Genomic DNA, 23,096 nt, shown 5'->3' with positions numbered 1-23,096 from the left:
ATCCCTGCCCATGTTTGTGAATACCTCCTGGTTTGTCGTAGCACATCTTTACTTTACTTGAAGGACATATATGTAAAATCAAACTTGTTTGGGGAAACAACTTGGTAGTGATTTCTCTAGCTGTGATTTAGAACATACCAAACACTCATAATAGCAAATAAAACAATTTGAAACTCACAAAACAAACTCCAAACTTCAGCATAGAAGATTCTTGCTTGTGTCAAAGTTTCGATTTAGCAGGGCTACACTCCCCTAACTGTGCCTCAGGAATCTGTCAAAAGTCCAGAAACCTTTCTTAATTGTCTGGAGTTGAAAGGAGATCTCACAGCCACAGGGAAGGCCAACTTACATTGCTTTCCCTGAACTTACATAATTTCCATTTCTTTCTAATTTATCCTCCACATTAGTTTTTAATCTTTCTCTCTTTCTCCCTCCCTCCCTCCCTCTCCCTCTCCTCCCCTCTCTCCCTCCCTCTCTGTATACAAAAGTCAGGGTCTCCAAGTTGGCAGTGCATTCAGTATGTACTTATAATAGGAAGTTTTTATAGAGCAGAAGTGTTGAAATATAAAACTGAGATTACAAAAATATATAACTAATTCTTGTAACTCTAGTTCCTAATTTATGCTCCCACCAGCCCCTCAGTCAGTCTAAACTTTGTTTGAAAAGGCAGCTTTAAAGTGGAATATACTTTTGGCTCATTAGGCCACTCTGGAGGCTATGGTAGACTGTGACATCTTGGTGTGATCCAGGGCTGTCTGTTCCCAACCAGCTCACCTCCTGAAAGATGACATCAGGCAGCACACTTCCTTGCATTGTTACAACACAAAGCATTTTCAAAATTTACATTCCTTAAGTTTCCATAATAGTTTGATTTGTATATCTAACTATCAGGATAAAAAGTGTCCTCTTCAATGCTAATCTGTTTGAAAAACTGATGTATTGTTTATGGAAGAGCCAGAAAAAAAAAAAAACAGATATTCTGCATGGAAAGTAGGGATCTTTGAACCAAATGCTCATAGGATAAAGATATTTTCTATGTGCTTTTGAAGTCCCAAAGAATCAGGGATTCCCATCTCCTCTTGTGGTTTGTTTTGGTATGTGCATGTGTGCACATGTGTGCATTTGGTGTGTGCATGTGTTTGTGTACATCTGTGTATAGATGTGCATGCTCAGGTGTTTGTGTGTGGAGGTCGGAAGCCAACACTGGTTTGTCTTCCTCTAATTGTTCTCCACCTAATTTTAAGATCAAGTCTCTCACTGTCACTGTGCCTGCTGTTTACTGGTTTGGCTGGCCTGGCTGACCAGCAAGCCCCCAGGACCCACTAGTCTCTATGCTCCCAGTGTTTTCCAGGCTCACACTGCTGCCTGTAACTACTATATGAGTGCTGCCCATCGGAAGTCATGTCCTCAGGCTTGCATTGGACTGTCTGCTCAACCTGTCCTTTTAAATTTCTTTTCCACCAGTGACTGTGTGTATTAGTGGTTCATCGTTTGCTGAGTTTGAGTCACTTGGAATGAAGTTTGACCTCCAATGAGGGAGGGGCAACCTTAAGGGTATCTTTAAGAAGATTAAAAATACCCTTCACTAAGATTAGGTTTCCATAGGTAGATGTTACCAAATTACATGTTACTGATCAAGGAGAATTTTGTAAGCCAATTTTTTAATGTCTGGAGTTGGTGATTCTGGAAGTACATGGTAGAGAGAGTTAAGCTAAAGATCAGGGTCCAGAGCTATTATTCATTCACTTATTGTTTGTTAAAGCCAATTCAAATCTATCGATAAAGTATTCACTAGACGGTCATACTAGAATATTTCCAATTATTTTGAGACAGAGAATATACTAGAGATGCAATGTAAGCATTGATGTGTGAAGACATTTTTAAAGAGACAGTACTTAATTGGCCCTTGTTGGAGCAAGCCCTCCCCATACGTGTTGTACTATAAACAAGATTCATTTTGCCTTATGTTTCAGAAACCACGTTAGAGATAACTTTAACTCATTTAAGTATGGAGTAAAAGATAGAGCTTGAAGGGATGACTCTCTTAAATGCAAGTATGAAACAGAGCCTAAGGAAAAGGCTAGACCCTGAGACTTGCCACACCGTGTGCAAATGTGGCCTGGCATCACACTCATCTTTCTGACCTGTGTGGTAAGACCAGATGTCCCCTACTGTTACACACAGGCACCCGTTCCAGGCCAGGTTTCAGCATCCACTTTGAACCTAAATTAAGGCAATGAGCATCTGGGGGGAAACTTACACACATCCACAAGTTCTAGTGGCTGTTGCTTCAAGGGCTAAGTGGATGGCTACCTCATGGTGTCCCCTGAGAGGACCTGTTCCCCTGTAGTCCACTTACACTGGGTTCCTACAGGTTCCGAGGCTCTAGAGCCGACTAAGCGGCCTGAACACAGAGCCCCATGTGTGAATAAGCCCCTTTGGGGATGACATTCTTCCTGTGTTTGTCATCTCTTCTTAGGTTGCTAAACTATGACTATCAAAACTCTGACAACTCTGACAGTTATACCAGGAACTGGGGGAGTCTGAGGGTTTCTTGTATGTTAGAGAAAATGTTGCCCAGAGTCCACACTAATCTTACTATTAGAGAATTAAAGACTGATAAACTCATAAAGAGTAGATTGTGATTGGGGTGTTTTCCATTCTTTGAGAGAAGGCCTTGAGTTTGAGTTAAGTGGCTGGCTAAGAGTGGGGTGCTGAACTAAACAAGTATGGGACTTTCTGTTTGGTCACTTTGGGGTTGTGAAGTATTCCAGTGTTTGTATTTCATACTTGAGCCAGTTTCTGAGTTCACCTGGTATAGGACTTACCTCACTCAGCACAGTCCTCTAAGTGTTTTGGGTTGCACCAGAAGAGTGTGCTGTTGTAAATCCTGCTCTACTGAAGCACTGTAACATTTCTCAGAAACTATTCAGATCGAAATTTCTGTTGATTTTCATCCTAGAGGTGAATTTTAATTCACCTAAATATGAAGGAACCCACTCAGATGTCTTAGATTAACAAACTTCAGTAAAAAGAAAGGAAGAAGGGAGAGAGAAAGGGAGGAAAGAGGAGGGAGGAAGGAAGGAAGGAAGGAAGGAAGGAAGGAAGGAAGGAAGGAAGGAAGGAAGAAAGGAAGGAAGAGAGAAAAGGAGGGAGGGAAGTAGGCCCGACTACTTAATTCTAGGGTGAAGCTTTGTGTCTAGACAAATGTCTAGGATAAGGAAATTCATACTTCACAGTAATAAAGTCTTGTGGTGGAAGAGTTACTTTGCTAATTAGAGAAAAATTTATATTTAAATATAATAAATTTGATGTTTTAAAAATGAGCATCTCTGCACTGAAGTCTTCCACATTGTGTGTTACTGATGAGTGTGTTTCTTTTGGAGATGTTCCTCTGTGTGTGTGTGTGTGTGTGTGTGTGTGTGTGTGTGTGTGTGTGTGTGTGTGATGTGTGTGTGTGTGTAGGTTTCCATTATGGGAAGTAGATTTACCAGAATTGAGAAGCAGCTGATAAATTGATACGGTATCAAAAAGATGAAGTTAACACTCAGACCCACTCCCTTTCTAGCATCCCAGAGTCATACTTGTGTTAGTATCTTGCACATCCTACTCACATCTTGCTTCTTTTCTTGTGTTCTACTTTGGAGTTAGTCAAGCCCAGGGTTCCAAATCTCTGGATCTCTTCTCTGTGTCTGTAGCTTTAAGCCTGCTTAACACTCTCAGCCTCAGTTTCCTCATTTGTTAAGTGAGAATAATAAAACTTTGCATATATTGAAAAGTTAAAGATAATATGCAAATGCTGGGCCAAAGTGTTTCTATTATAATTTATTATCCACAATTTGACAATGTCTTTCAATAGTGAGTACCTTGTGAAAGATAGAGATATGCTCAGTAGTAGTGCACTTGCCTAGCATGAGCAATCTCTAAGTAGTAGTAGTAGTAGTAATAAACAACCAATTTGCCAAACTTGAACACTGGCACATTTTAATATCATATTTTTGTTAAGTTAAATGGACAATCAACTTCATAATATAACATGGAAAAAGACGTTGTTTAGGAGCATAAGTGACATATAAATCAATATTAAATGCTAGATAATTATATGATATTATTTGAAGAATATAAAGAAAAACATTTCCTCTGTTTTTGTTTTTGCTTTATCAAAATGGTATCTCTCCTGTTCCAAGGATTATTTTTTTATTTTTATTTTTTTATTTTACAATGCAATTCAGTTCTACATATCAGCCATGGATTCCCTTGTTCTCCCCCCTCCCGCCCCCCTCTCACCTTCCCCCCAGCCCACCCCCCATTCCCACCTCCTCCAGGGCAAAGCCTCCCCAGCGGACTGAGATCAACCTGGTAGACTCAGTCCAGGTAGGTCCAGTCCCCTCCTCCCAGGCTGAGCCAAGCGACCCTGCATAGGCCCCAGGTTTCAAACAGCCAACTCATGCAATGAGCACAGGACCCGGTCCCACTGCCAATTCTGCATATACAGTTATAATTTAAAATCTCTGGAAGAAAGTAAATTAAAATTATTGAAGTATATATATTCAAACTGCTTTCTTTGTCTTGTTCTGTGGTGATGCATTGTAATGGCCCCCCATCATTTGAACAGAGCTTTATGCTGATACTCCTGAAGCCATTTGATGGGAGACCAAACAAAGATCCTAAAATCAGGGAAAGGGGTTGACTCAAGTAAAAGAGCAAAGATTCTGATCTTAAAACTCCTAATTCAGAACTGTTTCCATTATTATCTTCATACATAGATGTTTAAGACATGAAAATGAAAATATAGAAAATGACATGATTGCCTCAAAGATTACACAGAGTTCAGTTTTTCAAGTAAAATCAGATTTTCTAGTATAGAGTTATTACACCTTTTGTGTTTTAGAGTTTACTGTGGTCCCCCTTGCCTATCCAAACATGGATCAGCATACTCATGCCAACATAGCCAACACTCTACCTCTCAGCAATCATTAGAGTTAGGTCATTCTCGGAAAGCATCTTGGCCAACATGGCATCTGATGAGCGATTCTCCTCATATGAGCTAACCATTCAGTGTTATCATCTATTGAGGCAACAACAGCAGCCTGGCCAATGACCAACTTCAACTACATTGGCCCTAGAGTATTGCTGGTCTCGTTGACCACATGCATATCTGTTGATTCTCCCTTTTTTCAACAATTTGGATGCCTTCCTTTTCTAATTCTAATTTTAATGTATATTAAAGCAGTTAATTTGGGTTGAAGCCAAATCTCTATGCCTAAAACAGCCTGTGTGTAATTATGTTTCCAGATGCCATTTTGTTTTTGTTGACATTTTTAAGACCTAACACAATCACTATTTTGATGCCTAATTGTATTGCCAAGTCATATTCATTACTTTGCATTTTTCGAGGTCAGTTCCTTCCCAGACTGTAACAGTAGCTCCAACATGTTGCTGAAGTGGGAGCAAGGTGTGATTATAAATGAAAGTCCTGAAACCAAGTGGCCTATTTCAGTATTACTCCACCACTTAGCATTTGCGGGGCTTTGACAATCCCCTTTAGACATCATCTCATCTGTAAAACGAATGCAATGATCATACCACATTTGATAGATCAAATAAGCATGTAACTTAAAATTAGTTCTAGGACTCCATACCTGTTAACTACTTGCATAATTCTCTGAAAATTTTATAATATGATTTTCCTTGCTTTCTCAAAAGTGGGGGTTTACTTGAAAAGAGTAGAACACTATTGTTCATGAATTGTCATCACTGAATGTTTTAGCAAAAAACAATTATTTTTGTTCATGAGAATTTAGTAAAATGGAAACTCCCATGCAGTGCTGGTAGGAGTATGTAATAAGCACACCCTTTATGGAATGCAATTTGGCAATAATTTTCAAGCGCCTTACCAAAGTGTATTCCCTTTAGTTCAGTAATTCTGATTCTAGAAATTTATCTATTTTTAAAGACATGGTCAGAAACTTGTATAAAAATTGTTCATGGAGATGGTTTGTTATACTCTCACGTATTGAATCCTATAAAATTACATAAATTACAAGGAATGGATGTGGTTATATAAATTGTACCATTTGATGAAATATTATATAGCTGTCAACACAGTATCTTTAAAGTATTTTAATAGCATGGACAGGAATCTTCAAAAAAATTTCAGCGGAGGGCCAGCTAGACAATTCAGTGGGTAAAGATATTTGCCAACAAACCTGAAAACCTGAGTTTGATTGCTAGATCCCATAAGGTGAAAGGAGAGAACTGACTCATGCAAATTGTCCTCTGATCTACATATGTACATTATGGCACACACCACGCGCGCGTGCACATACACACACACACATACACACAATGGATTTTTTAATTTCTTTAAAGAAAATCTTTAAGTGGAGGGAGAAAAACAGGCTATAAAATGGTGTAAGTGATGTGATTTCCTCTGCCTTGCAAGGAAATAAATGAGGCGATAGTGATATGTTATTTAAATATAATGTTTTTTATTTATTCTTCAAGAATTTCATACACACATACAATTTATATTTATTATATATGCTACCACTTCCACCCTCCAGCCGTTCCCAACCACCTGCCTCCACACCCTCCTCTCAACTTAATGCCCCCCTTTTACAACCCACTGAATTTAGTGCTGCCCATTTGCTGCCTACATGTACATGAATATGGGGCCACATACTGGAACTTGGATAATCTTTTATGGGTAACACTTCTGAAGAATACTGCTTCTTCCTTCAGCAGCCATCAGCTGTCAATCCCTCTTCCTCTGAGGATGGGGCCTGATGATCCTCTCTTATCCATGCTGAAATACTGACTGTATCTTCTTAAGGTCTTAAAAATTTAAACCAATATAAATGCTTCATTTTAACTTTTTTAGAGAAATCAGTGTATACATCCAACTTCTTTAGATCTGTTCAATTCAGTGTTTAATGGTATCAATTTAAATAATATATTTAGAAGAAAAAGACTTACCATTAGTACTAAGAGGAAATTGGTCCAAACTTTGAGCCTCTCATAGGTAATACTAAATATTACATTTTTTTTTCTTTTTGTGACCTAGGAGCTGTGAAGGAAGAAATATTCGATATAGAACATGCAGTAATGTGGTAAGTGTGAGCTTCTTTGGTTGTAAAATTGTAATATTTAGGCCCTGGGATATGTTAAGAAGTATTATGGATCCTACGTGGAAAGCCAATCAATTAGTAGTTCATAAACAGTTATTTATTGCATGGTATACCGATTACCCAATCACTTCTAATGTTCCACAATATAAACTTGTAATCATTCAACCAGATTAAAACTAACTAGACTGTTTCAAAACAAACTGCATTTTCTCCCTGTTCTCTATGTCTGTTCACATAGAGCTCTCATGAGAAATGAAGCAGAGGAATGATAAAAAGGAAAACACATGGAGTATCATGAAATAAATATTAGTTAATCAGATTCAGGTTTGCTGAATGCCTTCATCTGTCCAGCAAATATCTTCTACGTGTGGGGCAGTGTGCTAGCACAGGGAAAAAGAACGCGTGGAAACTATCCTCAACATCTGCAACCAAGTACGGGTGGAGAAAGGGAGATAGATGGACACATAACCTCATTCCTGGACAAACGTGACAAATGCCAGTAGGGATAAAGTTGTTTGGGGATGACAACAGAGAATTCTGAAAGGTCTTAAGGGGAGAAAATGGAGTGTAATAGAGCTTGGAGAGGTATGACTGGCCCATGCTGTGTGTGAGGAGATGGCAGTTACTCTAACCAGGTGAAGACTGTGGGCCTCTTTGGAGTGTTTAATGAAGAGTGCAGGCCTTTCGAGAGACAGAAGTGGTTAAGGGTGTACTTCGAAATCAAGTCGGTAACTTGTGTCTGTCAACATGCAGGAAAGAGTTAAAAGATATTTTAAGGTCATATCATGAAAAGCTTTGAATGTTACTTTCCAACTTCATGGGTCCAGTGGATACTGGGAGGTTCTGAAGTGAGGGTACAGTGTAGAGTCTCACGTTCAGAAAGAAGTTCTGTAGTAATAACTGAGTTGCACAGGATCAGGGACTAAGGAGAGAGAGTTCGTAAGGGCTCAGCCCTGGAGAAATGCATCCTAGAGGGACAAAAACTAAGGCCACTCTGCATGAGCAGACAAGAATGGACAAGCATCTGAAGTTAGGGTGAAGCTAGAGTCCAGGAAGCAGAGGTAAGCATATTGTGAGAGCTTTGTACTCCCTAATCCCTCTATTCAGGAAACTCTTCCTCATTGTTTGTGCAATTGGCACTTTCGTGTTTAGACTCAGTTGACATGTCTCTTCCTCAGAGTGGCCTCCTGGACCATCTTTCCTCATATGACTGTCTTACTACTGAGCTTCATTCTTCACAACGGTAGTTTCATTCAACTTTTATCTATTTGTTTGTTTAGTCATTTATTTATTTACTTTTAAAACAGGGTTTCCCTATATAGCATTGGCTGGCCTGGAACTTGCTATGTAGACCAGGCTAGCCTGAAACTCACAGAGATCCACCTGCCTCTACCCCCGCAAGCGATAAGATTACAGAAAGACATGTACCACTACACCAAGCATCACTTAATTTTCTTTACAGAACTTTTCTCTACCAAAATTCATCTTCCTGAGTTACTTTTGTTGTGTATCTCTACATACTCCACAAAGACAAGAACCCCATTCATTTTTTTTCTGTCTGTTGTCCCTAGGAACTAGAACTGTTGTTAATGAATACATATAAAGCTCACAATGGATATTTGCTGAATACAAAATGAGTACTCTGTAGCTAGAGTTTTCCTGCCTGGCCCACAGTCAGGACAAATCTCTGACACCTGCCAGTCCCACAGCCTCTCAGACCCAACCTAGTAAACACAGAGACTTATATTGTTTACAAACTGTATGGCCATGGCAGGCTTCTTGCTAACTGTTCTTACAGCTTAAATTAATCCATTTTCATTAATCTATACCTTGCCACATGACTGGTGGCTTACCGGCATCTTCACATGCTGTTTGTCATCGTGGCGGCTGGCAGTGTCTCTCTCACCCAGCTTCCTGTTCTCTCTATTCTCCTCTCTGTTAGTCCCACCTATACTTCCTGCCTGGCCACTGCCAATCAGTGATTTATTCATTGACCAATCAGCAACACATTTGACATACAGACCATCCCACAGCACTTCCCCTTTTCTTTTCTTAAAAAGGAAGGTTTTAACCTTTACATATCTCCAAAGTCAGCTTGGTACATTTGGGAATTTGGGCATAGCTTCTCATACTACTTCCTGCTGGAGGGGGGCGCTGTATCTTATGGGGACACAAAGAATATTTTAGGATTATGGAGTAGTCCATGAGGGTGTATCGTCTGAGCCAGTTGCCTTGAAACAGTTCTGGATGTTGGATCATCTGGGCCATGGTGTCATCAGAGACCTTTCAGGGGGTCTTGGCTGGTCAAACCTGATGTGTCTTAATCTGGAACAAATCCATAGCCTCTGGCTTTCTGTGGAAACAAAAACAGAATCTCCTTTCCAAAGCAACATATCCTTATATCCACAATTTGAAGTCAAGGTACCTTTAAAATATACATTTTGGCATAACTCAACATCTTTTATGATCAAATGTTTTTCTTTAGTTACGAATATCAAAGAGAACATAATCCAGATTCTTTGTGTGGTAGCCATCTTTACGTGGCTTATTTTTTTATATTAGCTTGAGCCTATTGCTTTGAACTGCAGCCTTCTAAGCCTGAAATGGCGTTGGTGCTGTGGCTGCTGGCTCCGCTCACTTCAGCTTCCCAACATGGAGGCGGTATGCTTACCGCCAGCTCTGGGAGCCATCGTGGGTCTATGCTTTTATCCAAGCAGCATGTAGCCCAGAAACCTCTTTTTTTTTGTTGTTTTGTACTAGCAAAGGCTAAATCCATCAAGCAGCTTAATGTGCCACTTGCAGAGGCCTCATTCCCGCCATACTGCAGGTCGAGTGCTCTTGCTAGGAACCCACCAGTAGCTCAAAACGACAGGCTGCCGCTAACTTGAAAGAGACAACTAGGAACTGTTTTTAGCTCCGTTTTAGAATCTTTTTTCTCAGTTTTTAGGTGGAAACTCTTGCCACCACGTTGGACGCCATTTGTTGCTAATGTTTTCCTGCCTTGCCCACAGTCAGGCCAAATCTCTGACACCCGCCAGTCCCACAGCCTCTCAGACCCAACCTAGTAAACACAGAGACTTATATTGTTTACAAACTGTATGGCCGTGGCAGGCTTCTTGCTAACTGTTCTTACAGCTTAAATTAATCCATTTTCATTAATCTATACCTTGCCACATGACTGGTGGCTTACCGGCATCTTCACATGCTGTTTGTCATCGTGGCAGCTGGCAGTGTCTCTCTCACCCAGCTTCCTGTTCTCTCTATTCTCCTCTCTGTTAGTCCCGCCTATACTTCCTGCCTGGCCACTGCCAATCAGTGATTTATTCATTGACCAATCAGCAACATATTTGACATACAGACCATCCCACAGCAGTACTCAGAATGCTAGGTGAATGATAAGAACCAGTATCAGAAATAATACAATTTTGGGGGCTGGAGAGATGCTCAGTGATTATCCAGAGCACTTGTTGCTCCTCCAGAGGACCTGAGTTCAGTTTCCAGCACCCACATGGTAGTAAATATCTATCTGCAACTCTAATCCCAGGAGACACAATGCCGTCTTCTGGCCTCTGCAGGCATCAGACACAAATATATGTACCATATATGTGGTACACAGACATATATGCAGGCAAACATTTATACACATAAAATAATAAAATATTTTTTAAAAAATAAGACAGTTTGAGAAGTTTTGGAGAGAAAATCAGTAAATTTGTTCTAGGAGCACTGGAGAGATTGACTAGCAAGCTCAACTTGTAGATGATACAAGTAGGTGATAGCATTCTGGCGTGGAAAAAAGTCAAGGCTTAAGCTATAGAACTACAAAATAGAAAGCACCAAGTTTGAAAGTTTGAAGGCAGCCTGTCAGGTACAGTATAAAATTATGAGGGAAAGAACTTCAGGCTTTCTTGGGATGTCAGCAACTAGATTTTTTTTAAAAAAAAAAAAAAAAAGGACATGGAACCCTGTGAGAGAGGTGAGTAGAATGTAGGAGAGAATCTAAAAAGTTGTTTAGGAGGAAAAAATTGTCAAGTGTTTAAAGAATAAAGAAAAAGGAAGCCAATGGGGGGATAATTTCCATAGTTTACTAGGAATAAAATAAAAAAGTATATTAATGAGGAAATGGGATGGGTGGGCATAAGTTATTTATGCAGGTCTATTTTGTGCTGCTGTCATGGAATACCACAGGCTGTGTAGTTTACAGATATTACAGGTTCATTTGGAACCTGGTGCTGAAGACTGAAAAGTTCGGGTCCCAGCATCTGGCAAGAGCAGTTTGGATGAGTCAGGACAAATGGGCTGAACTAATCCTTTTTGACAGGAACACAGTTTCTCTTAATACTGTGACAATGGCAATTAAATTTCAGTATGGCTTTTAGAAGATATTCAAATACCACCACTATTTCTATGAAATGTACAAAAGAAACACCTTGTGTGGACTCAAAGGAGGTTTGCTTGCTTGCATCAAATATGAGACTTCTGGAGGGCTCTTGCTTACAGGTAAACACTATATAGCTTACAAATGTTAGGCTCTGGATTCAATTCCCAGCACCACCCACACACATAAAAAATGACATAGATAAATGGTGGTGTAAGGAGGTAAGGATGCCCTGGACACCATGCCACATCTCCCTGAGGAGGGGGAAACAGGTGATAAATCAAGTTATCTTAACAAAGAGAAAGGTTATGGATTTCATTCTTAGAAGACAGATGCAAATTGAAAATGAGAAAGTGAATACAAAATCCTGGATTGGTCAGGGTGGAGATCAGCAATCAGTATAGAAATGCTGGGCAACAAAGCGGGGTGGGGTGGGGTGGGGTGGGGGGCTGGTCTTACAGAGAGGAGGATTGCCAGGTTTGAAGACTTAGAAGACTGAGAAACACTGAAGCATGGACCCTGCATGTGAGTGAAGGCTACCACATAGATCACAGGGTAAAATCAATGGAAAGTGCTCTGTAGAGTTTTAAATGCCTGAGAAGACCATATAGGAAACCAGCTAGGACCCTGGGGAGTAAGCGTAATTATTCAGGGGAAATCTTTTTGTAGCTAGATCCTTGTTTCCATTTAGGACAGAAGATGTCAGATAATATAGTATATACATCATTGTCATCTATATTTTACTCCTCACATACGAACATCATTAAAATTGTTGATTGGTTAAAAAAATAGAGACATTTTACATTTTTAAACCATTTTGACAGTGTCTGTTTAAGAAATGATATGAAAAGGATTGGAAAGATGAATGTCTCAACTTTATAAAAGGTTAGGCTCACAACCAAAACATCTTGAAATGGTGTGAAAATACAGCCTGAGGGAAGGCTTATTTGTTTTCTCTAGTCCCCTGTTCTTGGTAGTATTAACTTAGATAACAGGAATTTTTGTTTTGTTGTTTTGTTTTTAAGAAACCTGCTGCAATTTGATTCTGCATATCTTCCTTCTTGCCTTTTGAGTGTGTAGGCAAGCGGAAATGGCCTGAGCCGGACTCTGTAGATGAATTGTCAACATCTTGAGCAGTAGACTGCCTGTCCTGTCCTTAAAGCTCTTCAAAAATTTCCATGACTTCCTTTGAACACTTTCATGGGTCAATGCAGACTGACTCTGACCTCAAATTATTTGCAACTTAACAGCATTACATGAGCCCGATTTTTACAGCTTGGAGAACCAAACTGATACTGATTGTTTTCTGAGCACATAGAATCTTCAAATAATTGGAGAATTTTTCTTCCTGGATTTTGGCCATGACAAAAGCAACAGTGCAATAAACAAACAAACAAACAAACAAATAAATAAATAAATATCTCCTAAGAAAGGCTCTTTTCTGTACACACTCCTGTTTTTTAACTTGAGATGTTTAGGACAATTCAGCTGAGTTTGGCAACTTGAGAGTCCCTCAGCTCAGTTTTCAGGGATATACCTTTTCCCTAGACTGCTTTCTGTGATACCTCTGAAATACTGTGACTTAAAAAAATTCAACTCATTATTATTTTTTGTAATGCTGTTAAATTTGACATTTTTTTTTAGAATCTACTCCCCAAAGCAAGATGAAGAGTAGAGAACATATTCCAATTTTTATGAATTTCTGAGAAAAAAATCAGCTCAAAGACATTAATAAATTGATTGCCAGGGCCTAGAGAGGTTACTCAGCAGTTCAGAGCACTTACCACTTTTGCAGAGGACTGGAGTTTAGTTCCCAGTGCACATGTCAAGTAGTTCACAAACTCCCTTAACTCCAACTCAAGAGGATCCAATGTCCACATCTGGCCATGTAGGCTCCTTACAAATGTGAACATGCACAAACACAGATACACACATGTTCTTATAAGTAAAAATAAAAATAAATCTTTTAAAAATAAGTAATTGCCAATTACTTTGTAGATGACATGTATCAGTAGGAAAGCATCAAATTCCCCACAGTGTTTCCTTAGTTCTCGTAGTCCTGGTTCTAATTGATCCCAAAAATCTTTTAATTCCTGTGGTAGGAATTAAATAATAAATGTTCTTCATAGACTCCAGTATTTGAACACTAGGACCCCAGTTGGTAAAGCTGTTTGGGGGATGTTATGGAACCCTTGAGAGGTGTACCTTTGCTGGGAGAAGCACTGGGAGCTGCCTTTGAGAGCTTAGAGCCTCATCCCACTTGGCTCTTTTTACTTGGTGTTTACTGCTGGCGATGTGACCTGCTGTGCCTGCTGCCTTGCGTTCTGCATGTGCCATGCCTCACCTTCCATGGCAGACTCTTACTTCTTTGGAGCTGTGAGCCAAAGTGAACTCTTTCTTCTGTAAGTTACTTTGAGTCGCATTATTTTATCACAGCCACAGAAAAGCAATTAATACAATTCCTAAGGACACTGCTGACCAATATTGTCCGTTTAATAATTGTAATTGTGCTGGGCGGTGGTGGTGCACGCCTTTAATTCCAGCACTCGGGAGGCAGAGCCAGGCAGATCTCTGTGAGTTCGAGGCCAGCCTGGGCTACCAAGTGAGTTCCAGGAAAAGGAGCAAAGCTACACAGAGAAACCCTATCTCGAAAAACCAAAAAAAAAAAAAAAAATTGTAATTATGTGCTTGTTTCTAAGCACCAAGGTTCTCCCTGGAAGACAAGACTCAGAACACTTGAAAGAAACAACAGATGTAACTAGCAAACCATTCAAGAAAGATGTTTAGGTCTCAGAGATGCCTTGCACCTAAATGAGTCCAGGAGGTCTTGGAGCGTTTTCCCTAATTTTACTGAATCTCAAATCTGAACACCTCAAGCTTAACTTGACATTTAAAATTGACTCCACATAAGTATAGAAAACTGCTTTATTATTTATAAACTTTATTCTCCACCTTTCTTAGTCTACACAGGAATTGGTATTTATGAGATGGTGGGCAAAATTACCAACATAACAGGCCAAGATGCTTATGATAGCTTTTGGTGTTCTTCAATTCTTTACTAATATTATATTGCCCCACTGAAACATTTTAATGCCCTTAAAACAAAATATTTATTGATCAGGAGAATGTTTCATAGCCTTGGACATATTGATAATCAAGATCTAATTCTTAAGACTACAATAGAAACATGCCAATTATTTAAAAGAAAAAAAATAGGTCTATAGGTATAGGTAATTGCAAGAGTGCTTGTCTGGTATTCATGAAGTATTGTGCTTTTATAGTCTCCAGAACTGCAGAGAAAAAGCAGGGGTTCAAGAGGAAGAGGAATGAGGAAGGGAAGAAAAACATATCAAGTTATGATTGATCAGTGCCATGCAGAAACTCAAAGAGTTGGTGGATGCTTCTGATTTGGATGATCAGAAAAGCTTACTTGAGGAATGATTTGAGTATGAATATAGACTGGTAAAGATAACAGTGGTAGCACAATTGTCAGTAATGCCACAGTGAAAGCATTTATAGCAAGCAGTAGAGAGTAAAGAGATCCAATGTGTGTAGTAGGAGTGGAATTCTCAACTTGCTGCAGCTTGACTATCTATTTAACTATTAGTTCCCATTTCTGAGGCTGTAAAAGACCATGGGATGCACAAGATTATTCATGTAGCTATTAACAGTGGGTTTCTCACTTGGTCCATATGTCCTTTTTTCTCATGATGCTTTTACACAGAACGAAGTCATGTAACACTTGCTGCTTTATATCCAGGGTCAAATATAAAAGCCTTAGGGAATGATAGCTCTGATACAGGCCTTCCTTGGTCTTGATTTGTTTGTTTGTTTGTTTTTGTTTTGTTTTGTTTTTCGAGGCAGGGTTTCTCTGTGTAGCTTTGCGCCTTTCCTGGAACTCACTTTGGAGACCAGACTGGCCTCGAACTCACAGAGATCTGCCTGCCTCTTGGTCTTGGTTTTGAAACCAACTTTTAGATTTCATAACAGTGCCACACCCCTGCAATTTGGACAGATGTATTACAATCAGCTGTGTGAGTCAGATCAGAGTCTGTCTCTGGATCATTCTATCTGAAGTACTCTAAGGTAGGGAATGGGTTAACTTTCTCCTCCTCTTGTTACAGTCCTTTTATGGCCTTTGTCATCCTTGTTCTGGAAGCTGAAAGCAAGTGATGTTACTTGACAGGGTCTTGGGTTTATTTGCTTGATTTCTCTTGCTCCTTTCCTTGTGTAATCATATATGTCACCAACATCCATTGAATGCCCAACTCTTATTCTGCATTGGTGATCCTAGAAGCTGTTGCTATCAAAATAATGACAAGACACCTGTCCTTGAGGAAATAAGAGTCTATTATGAAAGGCAAAGCCACAAACACATAACTGAATAAAGTGTGATATGCACTGTCAAGTGTGGAGGTAGGCAGAGGGAACTAAAAAGTCCCATCAGCACCACATCTGATTGTTTTACCACGTGTACACGGGGTGCCTAGTGCTGTGACTAACACTGTGCTTCTAAAACTGACTCTGGAAGCAGGAAACTCATAGAACTGCCTTAGGACATCTTAAACATGCAAAGAAAACACATCAATACCTGATATTCATTGAACAATACACAAACCACTCCAGCACCGCTCTCTTCCCCATAGCATCTTTTCTTTTAATTGAGCATTGGCTTTCATAACAAGAGTGACGAGTAACCAATGCCAGATAAAGAGTAACAGTGACACTTAGTCAGGGTTACTATTGCTGAGATGAATCACCGTGACCAATGCAACTTGGAGAAGAAAAGGTTTGTTTGGCTCACACTTCCTCATCACTGCTTATCATCAGAGGAACTCAGGACAGGAACTCAAACAGAGCAGGAACTTGGAGGCAGGAGCTGATACAGAGATGATAAAGGGGTATTGCTTACTAGTTTATTCCCCATTTCTTGCTCAGCCTGCTTTCTTATAGGACCAGGACCACTAGCCCAGCAATGGCCCCACCCACTATGGACTGAGTCCTCCCACATCAATCACTAATTAAGAAAATGCACTATAGGCCTAACTACAGCCCAATCTTAAGGTGGCATTTTCTCAATTGGGGTTCCCTCCTCTCAGATGACTCTAACCTGTGTCAAGTTGACATAAAACTGTCTAGCACACTGCCTGATCTGATTCAAGTTTAGAGAAGCTTGTTCAGTTCCCAGCAAGTGCTTGCATCCATTAGTTAGCAAAGGGAAGTTAGGAGGGAAATAAAATACTTTTCTGGGAGTTATATGTATTGCTCTTTCAAATTGGTACTGAGTGAGTAGGACACCAATACTTAAGTTGCTTGGACCTACATACTCAAGTGAAACTGGTATATCTTCCTTTTGCTCTATGGGTATCTTTTAAAAAAAAAGAAAGAAAATACTAGGGTATCAGTAGTGTTGTGAGCAAAATTTGCATGCATGATGAATGAATGACATCCCCAGTCAAATGTCATTTGAGAGGAGCCATGAACGTTGAGAGGGAATAGGTTTCAAGCTACAGTGAGAGAACGGTTTTGAGAAATGGGGATGGCATTCACTAACAACCCCAGCTGAGATCTGCCATGCTGCAGGCTCTCCGTCTAGGCCCTGGATGTACTAATCACAGAGAAAGATGCAGTTTAGTCTCTCACGAAGCTGAGTCAGGTGGGGAAGACAGAGTTAACATCCAAGCAATAAAGAAGACAATTTTACCTCATAGAGGCCTTGAAGAAATAAAACAGGGTGGTGTGGTAGAGAGGGACGAGAGGAGGCTGCTGTGCCTGGGTGGTCAGGAAGTTCTCTCTGAGGTGACATTGGAGACTAGTTAGTATGTGTGAAGGGCAAGGCATGAAGGGGCCCTAGATTGCTTCAGACCCTGCTGTGTGGTATTATGAGGTGCAGCACAAGGCCCATTGTGGGGAAAGAGGTGAGATATTTATCTGAGCTGAAGTGTAGGCTCACCCTGCATGTTATTTATAGGGGCATTCCTAGCCGCTCACTCAGGGTGACGGGCTTTGTTGAGAAGAGAGGCTGACAAGAAACTTGCTGCTCTCACCACCCACTCTGTTTCTCCTCTCCCAGGCTGCAAGCCAGCCCCTCTCAGGCAAAATATATAGAAGGCATGGAGGGATTTCTTAACCTCAAGTACAAAGTCTCTTAAGTGGGAAGGAAATTCTGAGGGAAAGAATGTTGGTTTCTTACTAATAAATGTTCAAGATCTCCACCTACCAGAGGGGCTTCCAAGGTTACCCTCAGCGTCCTGGCTGCTTCTCCCTGTGGCTGACTCATTCTCTCCAGCATGGACCAAAGAAATGTGCTTCTCACAAGATCCATCCATTCTTCATGCCTTGTCCCGGGCAGCTGAAAATAGGAAAATTCCCTTGTGCTGATTTCATCTCTGAGATCACTGTAAGTCAGCTAGGACATGTCCTCTTCAGGTAGGTTTAGACAGCGGTTCTCAACCTGTGGGTCACGACTCCTTTGGGGGTTGCAAATATTTACATTATGATCCATAACAGTAGCAAAATTACAGTTATGACGTAGCAATGAAATAGTTCAATGGTTGGAGGTCACCACAACATGAGGAACTGCATTAAAATATTGCAGCATTAGGAAGGGTGAGAACTACTGGCTTAGAGGAAATTTGGGGACAAGGTCTCGTTCCCTCAAGCTTCTACATGCACTTTGTACTTGGGGAGTCTCTGAAGGGACTTAGATGTATGGGTCAGAGAAGTCGGGGAGACTTGAAGATCTCTCCTTCACTGTCATGTTCCAGGAACACTGAAGGCCACCAGTCACATTGGCTTACTGGAAGAGCAGCAGATCATTTCTGAGTTGGAGCATTGCCACTACTACTTCTGTGCTTGACACAAATGTACTAATCTTCTCTAATGTCCCTTTTACCACCTGTCAAAATACCTTGTTCGTAAACATATGGAGGAGAACGAATACAATGTTTGTGGCGGTTTTAAAATGGGAACAAATAGAAGGAAGTCAGCTAAGTCAATGAGTATGTGCCAACACCGGAATGCTATATAGTCATGTAAAAGAATAAATTAGCATGATATGCACAAACCCCCAAGGTTCTTTTAAGTTTGGAAAACCAAACTTAATATACAGTAATATATATACAGTAATAGCTATAGTGACCTAGCTTCAAAACTCCCTCAAGTGGACTGTGCCTAGGTGTGTGACATGGCTACAGTCTTGAAGGATATGTAGCAAACTGATTGCAGAGATTACTTAATATCAGACAGGGAGAGACTGAATGAATGAGGGGACTCACTTATAGTTCTCATTTTTTTTTATGCTGTTTCTAAGTTTTCAGAAAGACAAAGGTGCATTTTCTGTCAGTAGTTTAATCTTAATAAAAAGTATGAAAAATAAAGAGAATTTAAGGGGAAGTATTTTAAGTTTCTCCAATAAGTTTTATATTTGCTTTTGAACCATTAAAAAAAATCCCAAATCAGAGATTGTTTTGAGGAACGCAGAGGCCATACCTGTAGTGTGATGCTGGTCTCAACAGTGTTACCTCTGCTCCCTTGCCTCACGTGAAATGGCTTCACTTGCACTCTCTCATGTGTGGAAGTCTCAACAGCCCAGGAGCTCAGAGTACAAGTAAACCAGATGATGGTGACTTCATAGGGCTGATTAAGTTATGTGGGCATGAGGTTGGGTCCCAATGAAGTGTGACCAGTAAGGAGGTCAGGATGTGTAAACACACACATAAACAGAAGGAGAGAGAGTAGAGATAGGGGGAGAGGGAGAGGGGGCAGAGAGAGAGAGAGAGAGAGAGAGAGAGAGAGAGAGAGAGAGAGAGAGAGAGAGAGAGACCATGCAGCCATTCCCCAGTCCCAAAGAGAGGTGTCAGAGGGAAATCACTGCAGGCACCTTGAACTTGGACTTCCAGTCTCCAGAGTTATATATGAATAAATTTCCAACATTTCTCCTACTCAGCCTGTGGCACTTCGCTATGACAGCCCTACCTTTCTTCAACATCCTCCCATCATCTTACCAAATACTGTTTTAAGGAGACATTTTCACTTCTTTTGATTTTAAGTTTTAGGCATTTCATATAACCCAGGCTGGCCTTCAACTTCTATGTAGCCATGGAAAACTGAATTCTTGATCTTCCGGAGTCATCTCCAGAAGTGTTGAGGTTATGGGCATGTGCCAGGATACCCAGATTATGTAGTTTTGTGGATCAACCCAGGGTCTCCTTCATACATGCTGGGCCAGCACTCTGATAACTGAACTATATCTCCAGCCCCAAGGGAGACATTATTTTTTAATATATTTATTTATTTATTTACATTACATCCCATGCAGTTTCCCTTCCTTTCTCTCCTCCCAGTCCCTCCCTCCATCCCCCCTCTATTCCCACTCCCCAATCCACTCCTCCTCCAGTTCTGTTTAGGAAAGGGCATGTCTCCCATGAGTATCAAAAAAACATGGCATATCAGCCTTTAATCCCAGCACTCAGGAGGCAGAGGCAAGCAGATTTCTGTGAGTTCGAGAACCACCTGGTCAACAAAATGAGTTCCAGGACAGCCAGAGCTGTTACATAGAGAAATCCTGTCTTGAAAAAGACAAAAAAAAAGTGTAAAGGAAGACATTCTTTTTAAAAGGTAAATTAGATACTTTTGAGCCTCTGAAGATCAGCCTTACTCTGGCAGCTTGAGGAACATGTCATTGTTTTGCAAGTTACAGTGGCCAGGTATTCTGAAATAAGAATACCAGACCTCATCTCTGGCTGAGGCACAGATGTACATAGCCCCTTCCTTTTAATTCAATGCCTTCTTCTTAGGCTAGGCAGTTAGGTATTTGGTAGCTATAATGGTTGGCTGTTCTTGGCCAATTCTATGGGATTAGAATTGGTACATAGGTTCACAGTGATATGCAAAGGATCGATTAGTGTCTACCAGGTGAAGCCTAGCTCACCACAAAGCCAGGGTCAGTGTAAAATGGTGACTTAACTAGTTCACGTGCATTGGGTCTCTGTGTGCCTTTCACCGACTGGGCATTGGGAAGAAACTGATGTTCTTGAGGGATATTTTCAACAGTGTTCCCTTTCCTTGGGTTGAGCCCCTGGCATTGATTATTATTATTACTACATTCGTGTTATTTATGATGGAATCAGATAACAAAGGCAAGCACTTTTTCACAAGAGAGAAATGATGAGTGACTTTTGTATTTTGGAGGAGAGAGCCCCTGTCCAACCTGTGATAGCATCAATACTAAGCAAGCTTTGAAGATCTCGTGAGTAAATTCATCTCTGTTGTGTACACAGCGTGCTGTGTGACGACTGGAGGTTGATTTGGGTTCAAAACACATCATTTCTTTTATACTAGTTAAACACCGAGCATTTAGAATAACGGTTGAAAAATATTCACAGCTATTACTCTGGGAAAACAACCGTTGCATTTTATGACTGTTTTATCATTTGTGGCATAAAGAAATAAACAATGTTTAATGGTTCACAGATTCCTTCCTGTGGTTGTAGGTCTCTCTGCTGTGCTCGTGGCTGGGCGACTAGCCAAGTGCACTGGGTGTCCCCGTGTTCACGGGCCGGACCTTCTGCTTTTCTTCTCCTCTCAGCCTTCTCCTGACTGCTCCCCACATTTCCTCTCTTTCTTAATGCTTTTTTGACATATCTTTATTGGACTCCTAATTCTCCACTTTTCCTTTCTCCTTCATGTGTTCTCAATTTTGTATCCTTTCCCTCAAACCTGACCTCTCCCAGGAGAGGGCTGGTGTAAACACTGCTCTGTTGAAAGAGCTCAGACTTGGTACAAACTCTGTGTTTGAGGTAAAATCTCTCTAACGTCTTGTAGCCTCAGTTTCCTAAATCATAAAGCAAGAATAACAGCTCTGTTAACTTTGTAATATTCCTTTATGGAGTGAGTGCAGTCATGCAAATATGTGGGTGAATGGTGCTCAGTAAATTTTGGTTCTTTTTTTTTTTTTGACAATTTGTTTGGCAAAGGTGAAGTAAATGGCAGTCTTAGAGAGGGTGGGAACCAGTGAAATAGAAACGAAGAGAATCCCACCAGCGTTATTAACATTCATGAAAACTGCGCATTTTCTGCCAGAACAACTAAATCCCCTTACTAAGGGACAATTGCATTCCTGTATTTAACTCAAGGTGTATGAAGAACTCCAAATAGTTACAGAAGATATAAAAGAAAATATATTGATACAACGGGCTTCTGCATGATAACATCTTTCTGGTGTATTTTCTCCTAAATTGATAATACTTGATTTTTACTAAACATCATCTCATAGTGACTGTCAGAGGAATGTTGACGATGGTTGTGAATGGTTTTGGAGCAACTTGAGCTGGCTTTTCTAGACTGTAGAGCTGTGGCTACCCTCTCACTCCTGTGATGCTGACCAAGAAGAAACCAACGTGCTATGTTGCTTTTATGTAGATTGACAGCTTGTGTCAATCATCTACTGTCCTCTGGCTTTGCATGTGAGCAGAAATATCTACCCAGTCATGCTGTGGGATGTTCTGTATGTCAAATGTGTTGCTGATTAGTCAATAATTAAAACACTGATTGGCCATTGGCTAGGCAGGAAGTGTAGGCGGGACAAGGAGGAGAATAAAGCTGGGAAGTGGAAGGCTGAGTCAGAGAGACACTGCCAGCCGCCATGATGAGAAACAGCATGTGAAGGTGCCGGTAAGCCACGAGCCATGTGGCAAGGCATAGATTTATAGAAATGGATTAATTTAAGCTGTAAGAACAGTTAGCCAGAAGCCTGCCATGGCCATACAGTTTGTAACCAATACAAGTCTCTGTGTTTACTTGGTTGGGTCTGAGTGGCTGTGGGACTGGCAGGTGAGAGAGATTTGTCCTGACTGTGGGCTAGGCAGGAAAACTCAAGCTACAAATGGCGTCCAACGTGGTGGCAAGAGTTTCCACCTAAAACCTGAGAAAAGATTCTAAAACGGAGCTAAAAACAGCTTCCTAATCGTCTCTCTCAAATGAGCGGCAGCTGCCAGTTTGAGCTACTGGTGGGTTCCTAGCATGTGCGCTCAACCTGCAGTATGGCGGGAATGAGTCCTCTGCAAGTGGCACATTAAGCTGCGTGGTGGATTTAGCCTTTGCAGGTACAAAACAAAGAGGTTTCTGGGCTATACGCTGCTTGGATAAAAGCATAGAGACCCACGATAGCTCCCAGAGCTGGTGGAAAACGCCACGTTGGGAAGCTAAGGTGGGTGGAGCCAGCAGCTGCAGCTGCTGCAGTTTAAGGCAATAGATTCACAATAAGACAGATTCAGATGTAATAGTTTACAATATGTGTAAAATATACGTAGGCTTAAAAGAGACAAAAAAGGTGATATATAGAGTTATAGAAACAAATACATAGTTTTAAAAAATAAAGTCTTTAAAGAGACAGTAAAGGTAGTATAAAATATAAGCCATGTAAAAATGGATATTACACAGAGAATCTGCATTGTGTTGTCTTTGGGACTTGTAACTGCAGAAAAACATTTGATTGTAAAAGCTGTTGAGTTATGCCAAAATGTATATTTTAAAGGTACCTTGACTTCAAAATTTGAATATAAGGATATGTTACTTTGGAAAGGAGA

General features: G+C 40.5%; 1 protein-coding gene across 4 annotated transcripts in view; it reads left to right on the top strand.

Annotated features, from left to right (window-relative positions):
* Nucleotides 1–23,096, top strand: part of Adamtsl1 (ADAMTS like 1) — a 949,615-nt gene that overhangs the window by 612,928 nt on the left and 313,591 nt on the right. For all 4 annotated transcript variants that reach the window (XM_052717522.1, XM_052717521.1, XM_052717520.1 and 1 more), the window contains one exon: nucleotides 7,067–7,112. In XM_052717522.1, the coding sequence (XP_052573482.1) occupies nucleotides 7,067–7,112 (46 nt within the window). The remainder of the gene's footprint in view (nucleotides 1–7,066; nucleotides 7,113–23,096) is intronic.

This window comes from Peromyscus californicus, unplaced genomic scaffold, assembly GCF_007827085.1.
Source record: "Peromyscus californicus insignis strain IS unplaced genomic scaffold, ASM782708v3 Scaffold_5__1_contigs__length_169319896, whole genome shotgun sequence".
NCBI lineage: Eukaryota > Metazoa > Chordata > Mammalia > Rodentia > Cricetidae > Peromyscus > Peromyscus californicus.
Note: the sequence above shows the minus strand (reverse complement) of the source record. Positions and strands in the feature narration are given on the sequence as shown.